The sequence below is a fragment of the Pholcus phalangioides genome, unplaced genomic scaffold (assembly GCF_987345545.1).
Source record: "Pholcus phalangioides strain wild (caught in Gottingen) unplaced genomic scaffold, Ppha-v1.0 ptg000030l_1, whole genome shotgun sequence".
Taxonomy (NCBI): Eukaryota; Metazoa; Arthropoda; class Arachnida; order Araneae; family Pholcidae; genus Pholcus; species Pholcus phalangioides.
In genome coordinates this window covers 188,783-210,216 of record NW_028301620.1, presented here as the reverse complement: position 1 = coordinate 210,216, position 21,434 = coordinate 188,783, and the positions used below count along the sequence as shown (strand labels likewise).

Sequence of the window (21,434 nt, the reverse complement as noted above, 5' to 3'; positions counted from 1 at the left end):
AAAACGCGGTGATGATTAATGATAATATCTGCATTGGAACCACAATCCGGAACTCACATGCAGGGCTGCTACTTGACACTTTGTCACAACCAGAATTTCGGCACCCCTTGCATGTAGATGAAACAGTTAAAGGATGAATTCATTGCCCCTTCTAGTCCAGCACCCAAGGTACCAGACTCGCCTGCTTCCCCCCTCCCCCAGTTGCGGCCCTGGTTGCATGTCCCATATAAACAGAATCAGGTTCTGACAAGAGCTGTAGTCCTGTGATATCAATGTAATTAGATGTAATTACAATATAATGGTAACTGTTCCGCTCTTAAAAGATTTGAGATTCATTAATAAATACTGCACTTGGGTTATAATAAAAAAAAGTTATAATTTCATTAAAAATAAAATTTAGTGAACGAAATATCAAACTTTTTTCTTCATCATAGTTAAATAATATTTTAATGATATTTCAACTAGAGCAGGGCTGAACAAATCGAAAAAAAAATCCAGCCAAATTTCTTGGGAGCCAAGCATGTTTTACCCTAAAAAAAACAGTCCTGGATATTTTTTTAAAATCTTTCTGGGATTTTATGCCTCCTTCCCATGTTGGAAGACACATTATTACGAAATAAAAAAAATTGTCATACATTTCAGTTTAGCAATGCTGCTTCAGTTTAGCTTTATACATATATAATTTTAAGTGCTAATACAGATTTTCTTGCCACTATGGTGACTTGGTGTCTAGAATTTTGTCCAGCCCGGAACTAGAGCATAGTTTTCGGACAATAAGCAAAAGTTTGATCCACAAACGATATCGTGAACTAAAAAAGTTTTGGAATCACAGCACTGTACAGTTTCTTTTTTGCATATGTCTCCCCCTTTGGACAATATTTTCTCCTTGTGTTCCCTTGTCTTATTGTTAGGCCCTCTCCAGTTATCGAGGAGCAAGACACTTACTACTTATTTCCCTCAGTAAATTTATAGTGAACAAAAATTTTATAAATTAGGTTGGTCTCCAGATCCATGTGTTCTCGAGTTTATTGAGCTTCACTACACTTTCCTGTTGTTGTCCTCTAATTGTCCTGGTTCTATTCAAGGCTGTCTAAAAACATGGACCCTTAAGCAAAGTGTTCTAGGGATTCCGTTATTAGCTAGAAGTAATAGTTTACAGCAGGGGTCTTCAATTTTTCAGACATGACGGGTCAATTTGAACTTCCTATGAAGCCCATGGATCTTTGACCTTTGAAGACCGGACACACCCCGCTTCCCATCTCAGAGAGATATCGAAACGTTCTTGAAGCATGGGTGTATCCGAAAAGTTTTATTAAAAACAACATAACATGACCATCTCAGACGAAGGCAGCAAAATAAAATAATTTACATAAAAATTGATCGTCAACCCCTGAAGTCATATAACAAATAAATAAAATCAAAACAATCAATGCCAATGGCCAATAAAAATTATAAATGGGATTATAAGATGGTGGTGTATAGCCATCCATCCCATAAGAATCTAGTGATCATCAATTGATCGAATGATTGCAGACAATCTTGGAATATAAAATTTTGAATCATGGTGAATTAGTCGCAGATCATCGTCTAAGCCACAAGTCGTCCAGACTCTGCCACGAAGCTGGGCTGGAAGATATCTCGGCAACAGGATAAGTCTGGTGGCAGAACCCCTGGCGTTCATTCATTCAGTATGTATGCGGTGTAATGGGCCTTGCTCAACTGAGCAAGGCCCATTAATACAACTACAACACCACAACAGCCAAAATGCCCAATGAGGTGGCTGAGAAAAAGATGCCCATAAAAATATGTGTCATATATTTAAAAATACAGCAACCCAAATAAAATGCAATTAACAAAAATTAAAAACAATATATACACATGATAAGATATTATATAATGTCCATAAAGAATACTTATGGTTGTCATAATCTAAGTATAATTACCATAAAATCACTTTCTCTCTAGACCAAATAGTACTATTCCAATGGACGCGTTTCTATATCTTATAGGCATCTTTATGTGCATTCTTATCCCATAGCTGTTGCCACTTTTGTAACAGGTCACTTTTTAGCACCTGTTTGATGTCACTGCGTGGTAGCAAGAGTTGTTCTTCCGTGGGAGCAGGGTTGGGTTTTTGAAGTCAAAACGTGGTTTAAACTGTCAAAAACTGTCAAAAACCTAAATGAATGCCTTTTGATAATGTTTTGAACACAATAGGTGTACAACATGATGAAAAACTTACTTTTTGGCATATTACAATGTTTTATTTTTAAACATTAATTTATCACAATAATTAAAACAAAATATGAATGTGCAATTAACATGCAATTTTGAATTTTTCAACATAAGAGTCTAGAACATATAAAATATAATTTTATGGTTTATTTATCTAAGCTATTCATTACCTGTGTTCAATTTGCTAAGTGGAATAGAGCTGCTTATTCAAAATATGTATAGTAGGGCATCAGGGTTAGGTTTTTGACCCCAGAAACTAACTTGGTATTAAAACTATCAAAATCTTACTGTCAATGATGTCAAATAGTTTTTGTTAACTTGATAGAAATGTTAAATAACAAAACACTTACTTTTATTTAGGTTAAAGGGTTTTATATTCAGAATTATAATTACTGAGGAAAAATATATATTTTGATATTTTAAATTTTCTGATCTGCCCAAAATTTTATTCCATATAAAAATTCTCACGCAACATCTGTTATTGCACTAATTAAACTCATTTATTTTCACCTAAAAATTTTTTAGATCAGGGTGTATAAATTCGCAGAGCTTTAAAGAGCATTTTCAACCAAGGCAGAGCTGACAAGACATTTTAGTCCTACAATTTAGTATTTTGATCGCTAGATATATTTCAATGTTATGCACAACAAGAGTATCGTTTTAAGTATCAGTGGTTATCTAGATAATTTAATAACAGAAATCACCATACATATATGATGTAATAAACCTTTTTTTAAACTCTTATCTGCTGTAAAACGAGTACAGCAGATGGTTTATATCAATGCACACATATATAAGCAGTTGAAGAAATTTTGGAAGGTGAAGAATCATTTTGAATCAGAGAATGTCAAATCATTCCATAGTTTTCCCTATCGTGTTTATGCTATGCTTTATTCAAATTGTATATTTTATAAGAAAAAAAAAATATATATATATATATATTGTGCAAAATAATTTTGTAGAGCGTAGACAATTATTTTAGAATCATATTAAATATTTATTCTTTGTATAACATAGTCACTTTAAACGTTACATGCAATTAACATGTGCATTTCCAATGGGAATTTTTATATCGAAAAGCAATATTTGAGGTTTTTGACGAAAGGTTTTTCACGTGACAGTTTAAACCGCGGTTTGAACCGTCAAAAACTGCCATGTGTCAAAAACCTGCCAACCCTGGTTGGGAGATTAAGAGCATCTTTGGCCAATCTGTCCGCAATTTCATTCTGCGCTATTCCTGCATGGCCTTTGACCCATGTGATACTGATAGATGGATGGTTGTATAAAAATTTACACATTTGCCGAGTATTTTCATGTGGAGTACGCTGATCACGAATTGCATTAATACTAGACATGCTGTCAGTATATATCATCGTCGTCTGCTGATTTTGCTTAATCGCCCATTATTGCACCTAATATGGCCAGAACCTCCACCTGAAAGATGCTGTTCCCTTGACGCAATCGTCGACTCCAAGCCTGTTCAACAGATCTTTCTGCATTCATAACTACGTATGCACAGACCGTGGATGTCTCTTTTTTTGAGCCATCCGTGAATATACTAATAGCTTCATCTGATGAGCATTGTTCCGCACCAGGCAACGGAACTTGATTCTGGAAGTCCAGATTGGGATGATGAAGCCAACTCCTATTGTTCCCTTCGTAGCCATCAGGTGTTATAAGAATTCCGTCCATCCAAACCTCCTTACCCAAATGCAGGATTGTAGATCGACGAGTCATATTCAACATATACACTGAGCGGAGGGTTTGCCGTAGTTCTGTATGCACCAGTTACATACAATAAGAACGGATGTTGGGCAACAGCTAGTAATTTTCGGAGTCTCTGTGTTGGGTTTTTATACCAGATGGCGCTTGCGTATGAAATTTGCCATTGTACAACCGATCTGTACAAAATTTTCCTAAATTTTTGGTGTGTACCCCACTTTGGGTCTGCTATGTGTCTCAATTTTTGCATGGTGTCTTGAACCTTATCAATTTTTTTCGCGACATGGGTAGTGAATTTGAACTGATAGTCAATTTGCACTCAGATATTTCATGCATTTAGATATTTGCAGTCTAACACCATTGATTCTTATGCAGGGACACTTTTTCTTGAGGTGTGGCCATAGTAATTTAGTTTTAATCACCTCCATGTTGAAACGATGATCTTCTAGCCATTTCGGCAGTTCGTCAAGTGCTGCCAATGTTGTTGGGAGTTCTCGCCGAGATCACAAAGACCAAATCATCAGCGAAAGCTTGGACATAGACATCCGGTCCCCAATTCTTTTTTAGCAGTGAGTCAAGCATGATAGACCACAGTAGCGGACCACTACATGAGCCTTGAGGACAGCCCATGGCCTGATGCTTTTCCTCGTCTCCTCCATCAGTTGGCATCACAACCGTTCGATCTTCTAGCATGTTCTCCACTATACAAATGAGATTGTGAGGAATCTGTAATTTTCGTATAGCATTGATTATTATCTCGTGGCGGACCGAATCAAAAGCACCGCAAATGTCTATGGAAACTATGGCGGTTACTTGACCTTGTCGATGTGTAGTCATGATCTCTTCCATCAGTGATGCTACTGCTTTTTCTCCCGAGCCACCTGTACGAAATCCAAACTGTCTTGGGCTAAGCCTGTCTGCCTTCTCTAGATAGTAGGTGATCTGTTTCACCACCAATTTTTCTAGGATTTTACCCATTGTAGAGAGTAAACAGATGGGGCGATATGACTGCAGCACCCCTGGATCCCTATCTTTCGTCAGGAAAAGCAAGACCTTACCACGTTTGAAACACTTTAGGAACACCGACAACTTGACTAAACTATTGAAGATATCTGTGATAACATGACCATGGGCTGCGAGACTAGGGTTTTTAAAAAGAGGAATATTTATGTTATCAATACCCGGAGCTCGTTTATTGTTCAGTCTTCTGTCTATTTGATTGATCTCTGTATAAGTGAATGGTGGGTCCTTCATTATCATAGTTGGCGTGTATGGAGTCAAATTTATAGTATACAAATACAAATACAACGCCACAACAGGCAAACTGCCCAACGAGGTGGCTGACTTAAGAGGTCAAAAAAAAATTTTAGGGAGGTTAAAAAAAATCTCCTCCAATTGTGCTTGGGTTGCTTCCAGCATCATGGCACCAGTATGTGGACCGTTGGACATCATCACCTGTGGTGGTAGATGCGTCGTTTTGAACATAGATTTGTATGCTTGACAAATGGGCGACTTTCCTCTGTGCAGAAGGCAATCCAACTAGTCGTTTTTGCCTTATTTACAGCCTTAATATGCCCTGCTCTGAATTTTCTAAACTCCTTCCTCGCCTGTACTCTATCATCATCCTTGGCCTTAATGAAAAGACGCTCTAGTTTACGAAGTTACCTGCGTGAAGCTGCTAACTCATCAGTCCACCATTTCAAAGAAGCAGTAATATACGGTTGTGCATAGCCCAACACCTGGATATATCGTTCTTTCAGCCGCTGCATTGAGACATAGCATGCATTAACCTGATCTTCGTCCAAAACCATGTGAAGTTGTTCTTGAAGGTGAATGAAGATCTGCTCTGTAGCAGGCCTGATCTTTGCTAATCGTCTTGCAGTAGTTCTATACTTCGTGGGTTTTTGGTATCTAGGCGTAATATTGAGTTGTAGATGGATATATTTGTGTGCACTATACGAATCTTCCGTACCTACTGATCAATTGGAACGCCTATAAATAGTTTCTGACGTAGTAAAAGTAAGATTTGATCATCCTTTTGCGTCATAAAATTCGTAGGTAGGTCTTGTCCATCTAGAATTAAACAGAAAGAAGTTCCTGCTGGTGAGAAATTCCTGCATCGCGCGCCCTCTTGGATCCGTCTCTTGATAGCCTCACCACGAAGAATGACAATTTGCATCCACACAGAAGATAATGTCGATACCTGGTGCTGACTCGCAATGATCATCCATCTCCTCTATGGCTTCGTCTACTTCCTCATAGGGAGAAATGTAGACACTAGCAATTATAAGTTCACATCCTTGCAGACTTATCTGAACAGCTAGATTTCATCGATTCTCAGTTTGCAATTCCTAATTTTATACAAATACAACGCCACAACAGGCAAATTGCCCAACGAGGTGGCTGACTTAAGAACATCATGGATCCCCGAGCCATTTTTGGAGGCCCTGCCTACTACTGCTACACCACACATGCACTCCGCCCACCCCTCCCCCCCGCGGAACCCCCCAACGAATCGGCACATGCGGGAATGTGCGTGTACGTGTAGTGAAACCTGACGTGAAGTTTTTGTTGTTTCTCTGTAATGCTTGTTATGTGTAGTGCTGCCATCTGCCACTAGTTTTTCTAACTATGAGTGAAGTGTTATGATTGAATGATTTATCGTTGTAGGACTGTTGCTCTCTGTGGCGAGACTTTTTAACGGGGAGATCGGCTCGCATTTGCGCCTTGAAGTTGGGAACCACAGAAAACCAACTTCAGCCGACCACCACTGTGGGGTTCGAACCCGGATCCTCGCATCGCGAGTCCGTCACTATAACCACTCGACCACCACAGCGGCGACCAGGTGGCGGCCGATCTAATATGATTCGATGGGACTAATATAGCACTTTTGTATAGTTGGCTGTCCACGACCGCCATGATTGTGGAATACTACGTAAAAGGCCTCTATTTTGCCATGGTTCTTGAAGTAGAACCACATCTACTGACTGCTCTTATGAAAGCTTCCATGTGTTCGATACAGTATCTTAGCTTTGTCTGTGTTTAATTGGAGGAGACGAAGTCTGTGCCTTACTTGGTTGTTTTTTGCTGAATGTGATGTCATCAGTTTTGTGTTAATTTACTGCCCAGATTCAGGCCCATAGTTAGTAACTTACTGTTAAACCTTTCTCTTTGAGCGGCACGCATTATCAATCTCTCTGTCGCTGATTCAATAACTGGCGAGTCGACCGCAGACCTATTGTGAGGAGAAAACTTGGGCATTCTCTGCACCTCGACCTGTGGTCCGTGCTAAAGCGGAGGTCTTGCGCCATGTTCATGAGCATACAGTCAACACATCTGCCCCGTTCTGTCCATATGAGTGTTGATCGGTTGACTATACCCGGTCATCTGCATTCGTCTCGTCGATGCGCCCTGTATATTTTGCCAGTTCCGATGGCGATGGTGTCCGAGTTCACGTGTGTCGACATATACCCGCCTTTCCTCGCGTACTACTCCTTGTGAGAGATGGTATTTTCTTTGTGGTTGGTCTTGTCGAAAGTGTTCCCTCGCTGTACCCAGTGTACTGTCCCTTTTTTCGGAAGTATAATAGTCAGACGTAATGTGTTTCCGTCGGTGTGGTGGATAACAGTCATGCCCATGAGGATCATAATCAGACCTCCTGACCTTTCTTTGAGCATAAAAATTGGGGGGGTTTATGGCCTTCCTACTTTACAGCTGAGTCAACTGTTCTTCTGTGTGTTGTAGCTGATTACGTCTATATTCCTTGAAAGAGTCTAATTTCGCCGCACCGCTGCTAGTGTTGGGTAGGTAGCTCATTTGCTGGTGACGAGCCTGGGGGGTTTCTGTTGTGTAAGTGTTTTTGCCATGCCGACTATTTTTACTGCCCTGAAGTTCTTCTCTCAGTTGCTTACGGCCATGTGTTGTTGTTATGGTATCAGTCCCTTTCATAGTCCGGTCATAGTCTTCACATCGTTCAGCCCAAGACAGTGGGTTGGATTGTCTTTTTTCATTCACGTCATGCGATGAAATAACCTCGGCTTATACTGATTGTACTGGGTTTGACAAGTGTAGTCCACTCCCTCAGTCCTTTCAGATGCAAGCCGCCTGCCCGATAATATTTGATATTTGAACCACTTTTGGCCACTGACCCCCATTTTTACAACTTTTACCATTTTTACAAGTCACGACATCTGAAGCATGAACTGTTGATTTCAGGAAGTTCCTCTTGGGAACTAATCCGTGGAGAGAAATAGCAGTCTTCATTGAACATTGGCAGCGTTGTATTGCTTATGACGATGTCCCAGACCCACCGGATAAGTCCAAAGCATTCAAAAGTTGCGAGCTGTGGATACTGGTGACATCAATATGGTCATCCGATGACGTGGTGTTATTCATGGCCACGTGGTGTCACAATTGTTCAAATTTCATATTGATCAAAGATTTTTGTTCAGTAATGTGACTTTGTATTATCCTTGCTGTTGTTTGTGTTAATTTTATTTATTATACCTTATTCTAGGCAACTGTGCTTATAATAATTATGCTCAGCCTTTGAAAGAACAGTCGTGCATCTTAAAGTAATCCGCTCTTGAGGCCAGCCGAAAATAGAATTCAAGAATAAGAACTCCTTTATATTACAAATAATAAGATTGGCCTTGTTACACATGTTATGGAGCCATAGAAGAATAATACAGCCTCTACAATAATGACAAATCTATGGGCTTGTATTAAGAGGGCAGGTTTCATAGAATTTACTTTGAAATCGATCAAATTTTAATTATTTAAGATTTTTGATGATAAATTTGAACCGATCATTCATGGCACACATAAAGTACACAAAAAATTATTCAATCAGCCGGCATTTGATGAATTTGAAGTTCAATGGGAGGGCTAACGCTGTAGACAATGTCCGACCGATCCTCAATTCACTCTGCGCGATGAAAGTGAAGATAACTTTTCATCTCGACACCGTAGACGCTTGCTTCAAAGTTCTAAAGAGTCCTTTCGATGTCCCCCAACTCACCGCATACCAGGAACCGTCAGCTTACAGATGGTTACGCCGGGATATAATGTACTTCCGGAGCTAAAAGATAAAAGAAGCAAAATCACGTGTAAAATCTGTGAAAATAAACAAGATGAAGGAGACACAGCGGTGAATGATAAACAGCAAGACAATTTTGACAGGATAGAAAAAATCTTATGTGATTTCAAACTGGAAGTAAAGGAAACCATCCATGTCACAGAAAAAATGTCACATGTCACAGAAAAAATTGTACATAAACAAGAAGCAATGAAAAATAAAGTGAAGGAGGTTATAAAGTCTATAGAATACAACTCAAAATGCATGGAAGATTTTTCAAAGCAGGTAGAAAACTTAAAAGAAATGGTTCAACAAATGAGCAGAGAAAATCAAGAACTCAAGATGGAAAATAAAAACATGAAAGCAGAAATGGGAAATTTGTAATATCATATGAATGAGTTAGAAACCAAAATGAGACGAAATAACATTGAGATAAATGGAATACCAGAAAGCCCATATGAGAACATACAAGAAATAATTCAAGCAGTAAAAACACAACTAGAAATACCTGAAAAAACTAAAACTGAAAGTGCTCACAGAGTCCCAACAAGAAATGACAATATACCCAAACCAATCATAGTAAGATTCAATAGTGAAACATCAAAAAACATCTGGATACAAAAGGCTAAGCGACAGAATACCCTTACAGCAGATAAAATAAACCCGATCTTTCAAGATGTCCGAATATACGTGAACGAACATCTAACCATTGAAAACAAGAAGTTATTTCACCTGGCTAGACAAACGAAAAATAAACTGGACTTCAAGTTTGCGTGGGCGAAGGAAGGGAAAATATTTCTCCGGAGGGATGAAACTTCAAGAGTAATCAGGATAACAAACTAAGAACATTTGCAAAAGTTAGAATCAAGCCTCAGTACAAATGAACACAGAGAACTTTCTCGAGATGCAGGACCAACGACCTCTGGAGAACATTAGTGAAGCAAAAAAATTTATGAAATGCCCCAGTGAACCAAACTCAACATTGACGTTTCTTACATTGAATATCCAAAGTATAAGAGCAAATTTTGACAGTTTGGTGGTATTTCTTAGAACTTTAAATGAATTAATAGATATCATATGCCTAAGTGAAATATGGATTGAAAGTGAAGAATTATTTAATTACTATATTGACAATCTTGAAGGAATAATAGATTACTATTGCTATATAAACAGTAGAACATACAATAGAGCCGGGGAGTAATAATGTATATAAATAAAAATATCAAATCAATACAAAAGAAAAATGTTAAATTTTTAACTGCTGAAGAATTATGTATATACCTCCCTGATTATGACATTGATTTATTACTCTTATACCGTTCGGATTCTTTTTCCATCTCACAATTTAATGATGAATTAGAACAAAATTTACAGAAATTGAAGCAAAATACTTTAGTAGTGGGTGATATTAATATAAATTTACATGGAGATGATAACGAAACTTCTCAATATCTTAACATAATGGCAATAAATGGACTGGTCCCCCTTCACAAAAATATAATAAGAGATACAAATAATAATAAAACATGTTTATACCATGTATTCTATAGATCAAAAATAAATTCAATAGAAAAATTCACAGTGTATAAAACTCAGATAACAGATCACTATCCAGTATTAAGATACATAAACTTTATACAAAAGAAAATAGAAGAAAATGAAAAAAACAAACATATAAAAATAATAAATTATGATAAATTTGAAAAATTCATTGAAAATATAAATTTTGTTAGTGTCCTAGAAGAAAGATGTATACAAAATAAATACAAACGATTCGTGGATATCATACAACCAAACTCTAATCTATGGACAAAACGAGTCAAGATGAAACCGAAAAAAAGTAAAAAAAACTGGATCACAAAAGAAATAATAAATAAAATAAATCATAAGGAAAAATTTTACAAAAAGTACCCAAATATTATGCCATACGAGCAAGAGTACAAAGAATACAATAAGGAACTGAAAAAGTATATTAGAAAAATAAAACAGGAATATATCAGAGATACTTTTACGATATGTACGATACTTTTTTATGTATAAATCAGAATATACTTAATAAAAATGCAAAGCAAAATATACTCCCTATCTGTGATAACCATAACGATTTAGCGAAGAAACTTAACAAAGACTTCGTTACAAGAAACTTGGAAGAAATAGAATTAAACAGAGTAAGTAATTGTGAAGATGACCAAACAATGACTAATTCTAACAATTCTATGTACTTCTTTGAAATTAACGATTATGACATTGATAAGATTATGTCAGAATTGAAGACTAATAAAGCAAGTGGATATGACCAAATAACCCCTAAGATGATGCAAATAATTGCCCATTATCACGTGGATGTAATAAAAAACATAATTAACTCATCTATAACGGAAGGAGTTTTTTATAGTGATTTAAAGTATGACATAGTACATCCCATTTATAAATCAGGAGAGATAAATAACTTACTAAACTATAGATCCATATCAATTCTTTCAATATTTTCAAAAGTAATAGAAAAGTGCGTAAAAAAACAGCTCGTAGATTTTCTTAATTATTAGCTTTATTTAGCTCCTAACCAATATGGGTTTCAGAAAAGTAAGAATACAGAAATGGCCATCTTAGAGCTGTGCAATTACTTAAATACCGGGCAATAAAATACTGCAATAAATTTTCTATAACAATATTTCTGGATTTAAAAACAGCTTTTGACTATGTAGATTTAGAGATACTCACAGGAAAATTGTCATCAGCTGGTATACATGGAAATATATTGAGCTGGTTTAAATCATACTATTCTAATAGGAAACAAGCAGTTAAAATAGGTGAAGAAATGAGTACATTCCTAGAAGTGAAAAAAGGTGTCCCCCAGGGATCTGTGCTTGGCCCGATATTGTTTCTCATTTACATAAATGATATATTCAAACACAATATAAATGGTAAATTCATCTCATTCACAGATGATACAGTACTGTATGTTGAAGACACTGAAATTACAAATTTAATAAAAAAAGTTGAAGAGGACCTATTCAAAATCAGTACCTGGCTCAAGAAAAATAAACTAAAACTAAACATACAGAAAACTAAATACATATGTTTAAAAACAAGAAACATAAATAGTTTGGCAAATTTAAGTATCAAAATTCATGATCATTGTCCGTGTCAACATATTTTACAATGTAACTGTCAAGAAATTAAAGGAGTACATGAATACAACTACCTAGGAATAATAATACAAGATGATTTAAAATGGAAATCACAGTGTAAAAAAATTATAAAAAAATTAAGAATATATGCAGCAATTCTATATAGACTAAGAGACACAATAGACAATAACTTTCTAAAAGATTTATTTTATGCTTGGATATATTCAATAGTAACATATGGAATCACTGCTTGGGCAGGTGCATATCAAACAGATATACAAAAACTAGATAATATATATAACAGGATAAGATCCCAAATAACAAGCACCACAATAAACACCAACAAAACAGAATGCCATAAGCTAACTATAAGACAAAACTATGTTTATAGACTAATAAAATTTTCATTCTTAAACAATAATTGGTTAGAAATAAAACAAAATAGAACCTCTTCTAGATTAAATAACATATATAAAGTGCTGAAAACAAATAAAACGTTATTTTAAAAGAGTTATAGATACACCACGCTCCAAAAATAATTAATCTATACCATACAATCAATCATACAAATAATGACATAAGATCTAATAACAATATATTTACGTTTTCTATGAATACCAGTATAGAATCTATATTACAACAATGATACAATCCATCTGTATGTAAAATTTCTTTGTTACATAAATACAAAAAAAAAGCTTTATATTGAACAATTACAGACACACCTAAACCATAATAGGCTGTTGATAAGAAAAATAATCCACTCCACGGAGAAACCCTTGTAGACCTACTGGAAGGACAGGCATGTCCCTTGAGGTCAAAAGTGTATGTGTATGTTGAATGTGTTTATGTATATGCTTGTGTATATGTTTGTATGTTATAATAAAAAAAAAAAGCTCCGTCAAAAGATGTCTTAACGCTGTAGAATCCATTGTCTCGACTCCGAGCCCATGGACCACCAATTCTTGTGATTTAGTGACATCTTAATAGAAGTGGCCAATAGGGCCCAGAGTTTAACCCAAAGAAAAATAATTGAATTTATTTGTTTCACTTCTTGAAATTTGAAATTATGGCCTTCTTGCCAACAGTGAGCGGCGAGAGTTTTTCACAAAGTCAAGTCCACAGTTTATCTAGATTTCTACGAAGGCACATATATTCGGGCCTTCAAAAATATACTAGTGAACGATAATAAATCTACACCCCTGATCGCAACACCATGACTTAAATTCATTTCGAGCGAGAATTACAAGAAAATTCGAATGGACCAATCGGATAGCACTATTCCACAAATCTCCAATCAGGACTCTGGGGGTGAACTATCTCTGCAGTCCTTAGTAACTACTAGTCCTAATGAACTACCGGTCGGAGGACTGAAGCTAAGGACCTCTTCAACTACTAGTAGTTAAGAGGTACTATGTACTACCAGTCCTTAAGGTCACGTGACGTGAAACAGTAGTTAGAGGGGGAGAAAATTTTTGGTTTCGAGAGTAACAGATCTCTAACCAATCGGGATCCGTTTGAAGCCTACAACTACTACTAATTATTTAACAATCATTTTTCCGCAGTGGATTGTGGCAGTGATTTCATGTTTACAAACAAGCATGTTGTAAATAAACTTTTTTTTCCGAGGTACTTGCCATACATTTTTTTGTCACCCGTGTTTTGCAATTTTTTTTACTCTAATATCGCTGGCTAGTTTAATTATTTTGTAAACGTATGAGGACGTTGCATATATAATAATAGTCAAAGTATTTTTCTTGTCTGAGCTCATGGGCCCCACTTTTGGATGCTTGAAGAAGCGAGTATCTGGGACCCCAGCTGCATATAAGTGGGTCGCATACTGATGAAATCAAAATTTGAAAAAAAAAAATTCTTACAACAAAATGTAAGATTTTAAATTAAGGTTACCGGCATTAGTTGAGCCTATGGCCGTAACGTGTGGATTTTCGGGGCAGAATTTCCCTTTTTTTTTGGGGGGGGGGCTCCTCTTGAAAGGGTTATTATGCAAAATATAGATTTTTGGGCCCCCTATTCACCTCGGGAGCCCTACTTGAGGCCCCAGCTGAATACTATTTTTAATATTGAGTGCCACTTTTTTTTAAAGACCAATTTGTTAAATGATTTTTTATTATCCATTTTTATTCCTTTTAAATTCATTGAAACAACGAATTGCAAATTCTTCTGGAGCAACTAAAATAATAAATTATAATTAATAATTAAAAGAATTAACTGCCTTGCTGCGTATTGTAGTTCTGTATTTTAATCTATGGGTTTCTCCTCAGTATTAAAAAATATTATCAGAACATGATTTTCTATGAATGAGCACTTACCTGTTAATGCAAGTGAATACTTCAATATTTAAAAGATATATACTTCTATATTAAAGATCTTTCATCAATTTATCTGTTTCATATTTAGCTTCCAACAAATAACTTCACCTGATAACTTTCATTTGATCACTAGTTAAAAAGTATGATATTATTTGTCGTCAATTATATTAATTGTTTTAATATTTCCATTCACAAAATTTGCTAATCAGTAAATATGATAACATTTTCAAAGAATTAATATTGCTTTTCAGTTGGCAAAGCTTCTAAAGGTTTTTTTTAATGTCCTCCCTCTCATTTATATAGCCAAGACAAGTTTTTCAACAGTACATGTTTTTACTTGCACTGGTCAAATTTTGAGTGGTACAGGTAGCCATTAAGAAATCTATCTTAGTTTGCTCAATTCAATTATGTCAAAAAGAGTTGTTCTTTCAATAGTATCTGAAAAAAGTTATGATTATAAAGAAAATTACTCATAGCAAGATATTTCTCGAGAAAAACCAATATGGTATGGACTAAAAACAATGCCACCTTCCCCCCCCCCTGCTTATTTTGTTTTTGCACATATAAAATGTGTTGCTGAAATTACAATAATTTCAGAGGGAAGTATGTTTTGGTTAAGTTTTATATTGAGAAATATTCAAGTGATTTTACAGTTTACAATTTTTATGAATTTTCTCAACTTAAAATTGAATGTGTGTAAAATAGGTTATTTTATTCATCATGCAACATAAATGAGACACTGAATACATTTCTTAATAAACATGTGAATTTATGTAATACAGCCTCTCCGAAACGCTATTATGTCTGCGATCTGATATAACGCCAAAATTGTTTGGGTGGGATGGTGGCATTAAATCGGGTTCCACTGTATTTGTTCCACTAGGGTTGTTGATACAAATGAAATCAGTGAAAATGATGCGACATAATGTTAAAATTTATGTCATTAAATCATGCATGGAAATATTTTATTTTACATGAAAATAATAATGGAAACTGTTACTCAAAGTCAAATACAAAGAATTAAAATTACCTTTGTTTGCTCTGGTAGAATTGTTTGGTAACTTTGAAAACCTTCACATAACTTCGTAGCTACCTACAGCCAAGTTCCTGGGAAACAAAATTTTTCAAGAGTTAGAAAAGTTTCACAAATGTATATACAATACTATTTATGCTGTTTACTAACAACATCGTTAAAAAATAAATTCTTGTTAAAAGTTTCAGTTCCATAACATCTCAAAATGTTATATTTTAAAGTTCTTAAGTATTCGACATGGAAATTTTTTTTCTGTCGTCACCCATACACACAAAATCAAAAACAATTTTTGGCAAAAAATTAAATTTGAACACACACAGCAAGGCCATAACCCAAATACTGCAGTAGTAATATGTTTCAAACACTAATCTGCTTCCTTTCATTATAATGTATATACCTCAACACTAAAAACTGTACCTGAAATTAAAACTTTGTTTTTTAGTCCCATTGTACGAATTTCATTTTTTATATCAACAAAACAATATAATGATTCCTTATTAAATACTCCTCATCTCAGAGCGAGTTACACAGTGCAATTTTTCAAGAAGTGGCACATGATTTTTTTCTGAAAATTTAACTTTCACTAAGTATTACAATATTGTTCATTTGAACAGTTCAAAATATCAAATCTATATTTTAATCCTTTACACTAAATTTAGTGCATGAGTTTTACAAAATTTAATATTTAACATTACTGCCAATTTTTACCATGCTTTATTTCAATTTCACCATTACTCATCACAAAAAAATAATTAAAATTTTTGTCATTTAGGTGCTATAATTTATTATCAATGAATTGTAGCTTATTAGTTACTTTGTGCATTGAAGGGAGGTTGATCTGAAACACAAATTTTACATTTCCTTATTTATAAGCGATTATTTATAGCATAGTCATCCAAGCACAATTTTTATTGTGCCGACAATATTCAAATTATTTATTTACACATGTGCTCAATTTATTTAGACATAATTTTTCATTAAAAAAAATTAATGTAGCGAAAAACATAGAATGTAAAATTTCAATTTGATATTATCGTAATTGAAGATTCATGTTTCATTCGCCATGTAAATATTTTCAATATAACCCAAAATATACATGGGCTATTTGATATTTTTCAGCATTACCAAGTGGGATCCACTGCCCTATTGATTGCGTGACATTATGTCCATTTATATTTTTAAATAACGCATTTACCGAGCAAAAACATATTAATAATATCTCTAACACTTTTCTTATATAGTTCGATAGCAATAAAATAATTCTTACCTCAGTGATGAACATGCTAGCACTTCGTCGTGGCTTCGATCGCCGATGTCAACATACACGTATACTACAGCAGGTTTTTGAGGATATGACGATGAATCACTTCAACTTTGATGACACCGAAGATATAATCCAAGTTTTATCTGTCATTATTATCGTAAAAAAATTTTTAATTCGAAAAAAAACAGCATATTTCATTGTTAAATATCACCGTGAGAGCTCGCGGCCAGAGGCGAAATTTCCTCTTTTCCAAGATGGCCGCCGTGAACTACTTTTCTTGCTGCTTTAGGACTGGTATTAGGCTGTCCTTAGCAGCGGTCCTAAGTAACTACTAAAAAAAAGTCCTTAGCTTAGAGATAGTACCGAAAAGTCGAACTACTGGCCAGCCAAGGACAAATCGGCGCTTAACTACTTTTTTTCGGCTAAGGACCACAGAGATAGTTCACCCCCTGCATTAGTATCTCACGCGGGCTCACAGCTTCATTCTGACCACGACGTTTGAAGTGAACAGACGTACTTCTTCCGCTGAGCAACCGAGCGTTAAGATTTGGTATTCAACCCAAGTGGGAAACTCGGTCAGCGAGACTAGTGGTTAAAGTTTTCCTCTGAAGACGGCACCCATTGGTGTTGAAATGCATTAGGCCTTTTTTTTTTTCTGTGTATTTGCCTTATTCGTTGGTGTCTTCTCAATATTCTTGGGCAAAGTTGATCAAATCTTCTATATTTCCCAAATGTTATCAATTCAGTTATTTACTATTATTATCTATTATTTTTTTTATTATTATCAGTACTAAATTCAGTCAACTTTCTTTTTCTAATTTTATTTCTAAGTGACAGAAAAGACGTCATTAAGCTTTTTTGAGAGAAAAACCACACTTTTTTTATTTCAGAGAGAGTCTTGCATAATAGTAATTATAAGATTTGGTTCAAAAAATTTCAAAATTCTTGCTGTTGAAAAATTTCAGTTCAAAATAATCTGATGGAAAAATCACTCATATACAGTGCTTGACAAATCCCAGGCACTAGGTCACCATGGCGACTAGGAAATTGGCTTTGACGCCTAATATTTTTATGTATGATAACTATATTGAAGTCTGAGGACAGTACAGAATTATCGGAAATTATGTCAGCTTGTCTGCCAGCATGGAAGGGGTCATGAGCCAGTTAGAATACACATTTTCGGATGGATTTTGTGGGGGGAAAATCATAGCGCCTATAATATTTTGTTGACACTTAAATTTTTTTGGATATGTCAAGCCCTGCTCATATATATATATACAGTCATGTATTTGAGTGCATGTATAACATTAATAGGATTACATATACTGTACACAGGCTCAGGAACGTCCGCAGAACCAAACTGTGGGAGGGACCAGGAGTATCTCTTGCAGAGAAATTTTGAATCACTAACCTTTAAAAAGAATTTAAAACAAACCGAAATAGAAAGGAAATGCATATAAATACTATATGCAACTTCTGTTGATATTTTAATTCATTCAAAAAAAACCTTTAAATTTCTGATCTTGATTCACAGACACCCATAGATTTGCCATATTTTACTGAGGTGAAAATCTTTTTCCACAAAAGTAGGTGAAATTACCCGTCATCGCTGAAATCAAATACAGATTGAGAATAAAAACGAGACATTGTAGTTCAAGAAATATATGTTATGACCCATACTGAGAAATGTCTCCCAAACTGAGCAACACCAATCATTTTTAACTTCTGGCATCCCTGAAGTCAGAGGTGGGTAAATCCTCATCAATACTGTTTGTATTATCATTAACTAACCTGCATTCTCATCTACGTGGTCTGGGAGTAAAAAAACCTGACTTAAGCCTACTGTAAACCTCCCAGACCCCCGTCTTATTCAGATGGATCCCATCCCAATGAAGCCACTTATTGGTAAATGTGGGAAGCTCCAAGAACGTAACCCCAAGTGAGGAGCAAATGTCCTTCAGGCCTAAATTGGAATGGTGAATCCTACTCCTATACTCCCACTACCCCTTGGCAGTACTGGAATCACTGCAACTTAGATAGTAAGATCTAACTTAATAGATCTTGTTTGAAAACATATTAATGTACTAGAAGCCTTATCATGGGAATCTCTTCCTTTCTATTTATTTTTTTATATTGCAAGAGTGAAATTTATCAATGCTTTATCATAAGTTTTTTTTTGTTTTGTTTCTAATAATTTAGTTAATTCTAATTAATTCTATTTAATTAATTTAATAATTCTCCATTAAAGTGTAAACTGTGACATACACTTTAAGAGCCACTGCTTCATGAGAATCGGCTGGAGATGTTTATTGACAAATTTTTTTGTAAACTAAGTTTGGTCATAATGCCCACCCCTTCTCCATATTATTGATAATTGAAACATCAGGGAAGTATTTGCAGTGTTCTTTGTTATGCAAGAAATATTTGTTTAAAAGAAAATAAGAAAATTGTGTCCCATTGTATTTGTAACAGGTTGAATCTTCGAGTACTGCACTGACTGATCTAAAAGTCAAAGCTGAGAAAGAAAAGGTGAATATCATTTTACACAAAATAATCATGCATCTGTTTTGAAGACTTGTTTGTTTTGAATCAGATTATTGATTTACAATAAATGTTTATTATTTGTTTACAATGAAGCCTGAAATTTAAATTTGTAATTTAAAAGAAATATCAAAATTCAATGCGGATTGTATCAAAACACACTCAAGTGATGAATGCTAGAAGTAATTTAATTTTTTTGGTGTCAATTTCTTCAACATTCTATTATGAAGACATTCCTAAAGTTCCATAGCTTTCTGGTTCATCTTTAAAACTTAAGACAGCTCAGAACATGCCAAATTTATTTATAGGTACCATTTAGTAGCAAATTTAACTTATGAAGTGTCAGTTATGTGTGTCTTTAAAGTGAATGGAAAAATAGGCAGGGACAGCTTAAGCGAGGCGTTGCACCCGGGCTTCAGGTTATAAGGGGCAGCAGCTTAGCCTTTGATGTCTAAATTTGGGCATTAAAATTAAAAAACAAATTCAATAGTAAAAATTTACATGACACTGTGCTTTTTAGTCATACTACGATGACAGGGGAAATCCTGCGAGAACACACAGGGCCTGGAAACTTAATACCAGAATGTACTCTATCACAAGAGAGAAGTGTGCATGTTAGTCAACACCAGCTTTAGTAGAGCTAAAGCAAATATAGTGTGTGCGGCTGTGCATGCAAGAGATTTGGGGTCTCACTTGTCTGGTGCCTTAAGCAGCACATGAAACGCCTTTGAAATAAATTTCTTAATAAAAGTCACTCATTATACTTGTGCTAGCTGATACCCGGCGACGTTGCCCGCCCCGTAGAAAATTTATATATGTATAGCTTATTAATTATTTCTTAATCAAAAAATTTCTGCATCAAGTAAGAAAAAATTACGTTTATTTTTAAATATTTTAATTAAAAACTTCAGGCAATCGCTTGTGGATACACAATATTTTTTGTTTTTCCATCTGGTGTGTATATTTTTGGGATTACCAACACATGACGTAAAGCTGTCCGTGTGAAAATCAGGTTCTCAAGTACGTTGATACCTGCCACTGGTAACGACTGGCCTTATGCTTTGTTGAGTGTCATGGCAAAAGCTAAGGGAATCGGGAACTATAATTGCTTGAAAGTGACTGGCATTTCTTCAGTGATAATTGGGATATGTGGAATGAAGACGTCTTCTCCTTTGGCACATCCAATTAGAATCGTTGCTTCAATGATGTAATTATGCAATTTTTTCACACAGAGTCCAGTTCCATTGCAGAGTCTCTGTGTCTCCAAATTCCTTAAAAGCATTTTAGGTGCTCCGACGTTGAGGGTCAAGTTGTATGGTGGCACACCCGGAATATCCAAAGAGTTCAGAAATTCTGAAAGATACAGAACTGTCTGCACTGAGTCTGTGACAGTGTCAACCAATTTGTAAGATGTGGAGTCTCCCGGAATAATTTTTAGGATTTTTTTGTTGATCTTGTTCACACTATCATTTTTCGGTGCCGGAATCGCTCTCTCACAAAGCCACTCATGGTTTCTGTGATTTTGTTGAATGTTTGGGAAGACTTTGTCTGCAAGTTCTTGAACTGAGTTTAACAATTGACAAAATCCATTTGGGAACGTAATCAGTCCAGTGCTTGGGTCTACGGGAATTTTTCCATTGCCAAGTTTGGTCAACTGATGTGAAAATGATAGCAGTGCTGAGTCATTTTGCAGTTGAACTCACATGTTGGTAGATAATGATAATTTTTTAACTTCGTACGTTTAGTACATGCTCTTTGCCCCCCCCCCCCGGAAAAAGTTGAAATTACGGCCCTGGTTGCCCGAGAGTTTTTCAGACATTTCGGGCATTTACCCAGCTCTGACAAACTTTTAAAGTAGCCTACGGTTCAATCCCGGTCCTGTTTGGTATATATATGCAAAATCTGGCGACGATCGGTCTAAAACTGTAGATTTGTATAAAGAACATACATACAGACATACTTTCACATTCATATATAAGATACTTACTCTTCACTGAGGGGGGGTATGCAAAGGATAAACTATCTCTGCAGTCCTTAATAACTACTAATCAGAATGAACTACCTGATCACAGACGAAAAGGAAATTATTTAAATTTTACTT

At 35.4% G+C, this 21,434-nt stretch overlaps 1 protein-coding gene across 6 annotated transcripts in view; it reads left to right on the top strand.

The window, feature by feature from the left end:
- The window catches only part of LOC149067409 (hsp70/Hsp90 co-chaperone CNS1 homolog), a 161,402-nt gene that overhangs the window by 58,941 nt on the left and 81,027 nt on the right, over positions 1-21,434 (top strand). For all 6 annotated transcript variants that reach the window (XR_016195355.1, XM_089252767.1, XM_089252766.1 and 3 more), the window contains exon 7: positions 19,265-19,321. Coding sequence is in view for 5 of the 6 variants with exons in the window: in XM_089252767.1 (XP_089108893.1) it covers positions 19,265-19,321 (57 nt within the window). In the remaining variant the exon portion in view is untranslated. The remainder of the gene's footprint in view (positions 1-19,264; positions 19,322-21,434) is intronic.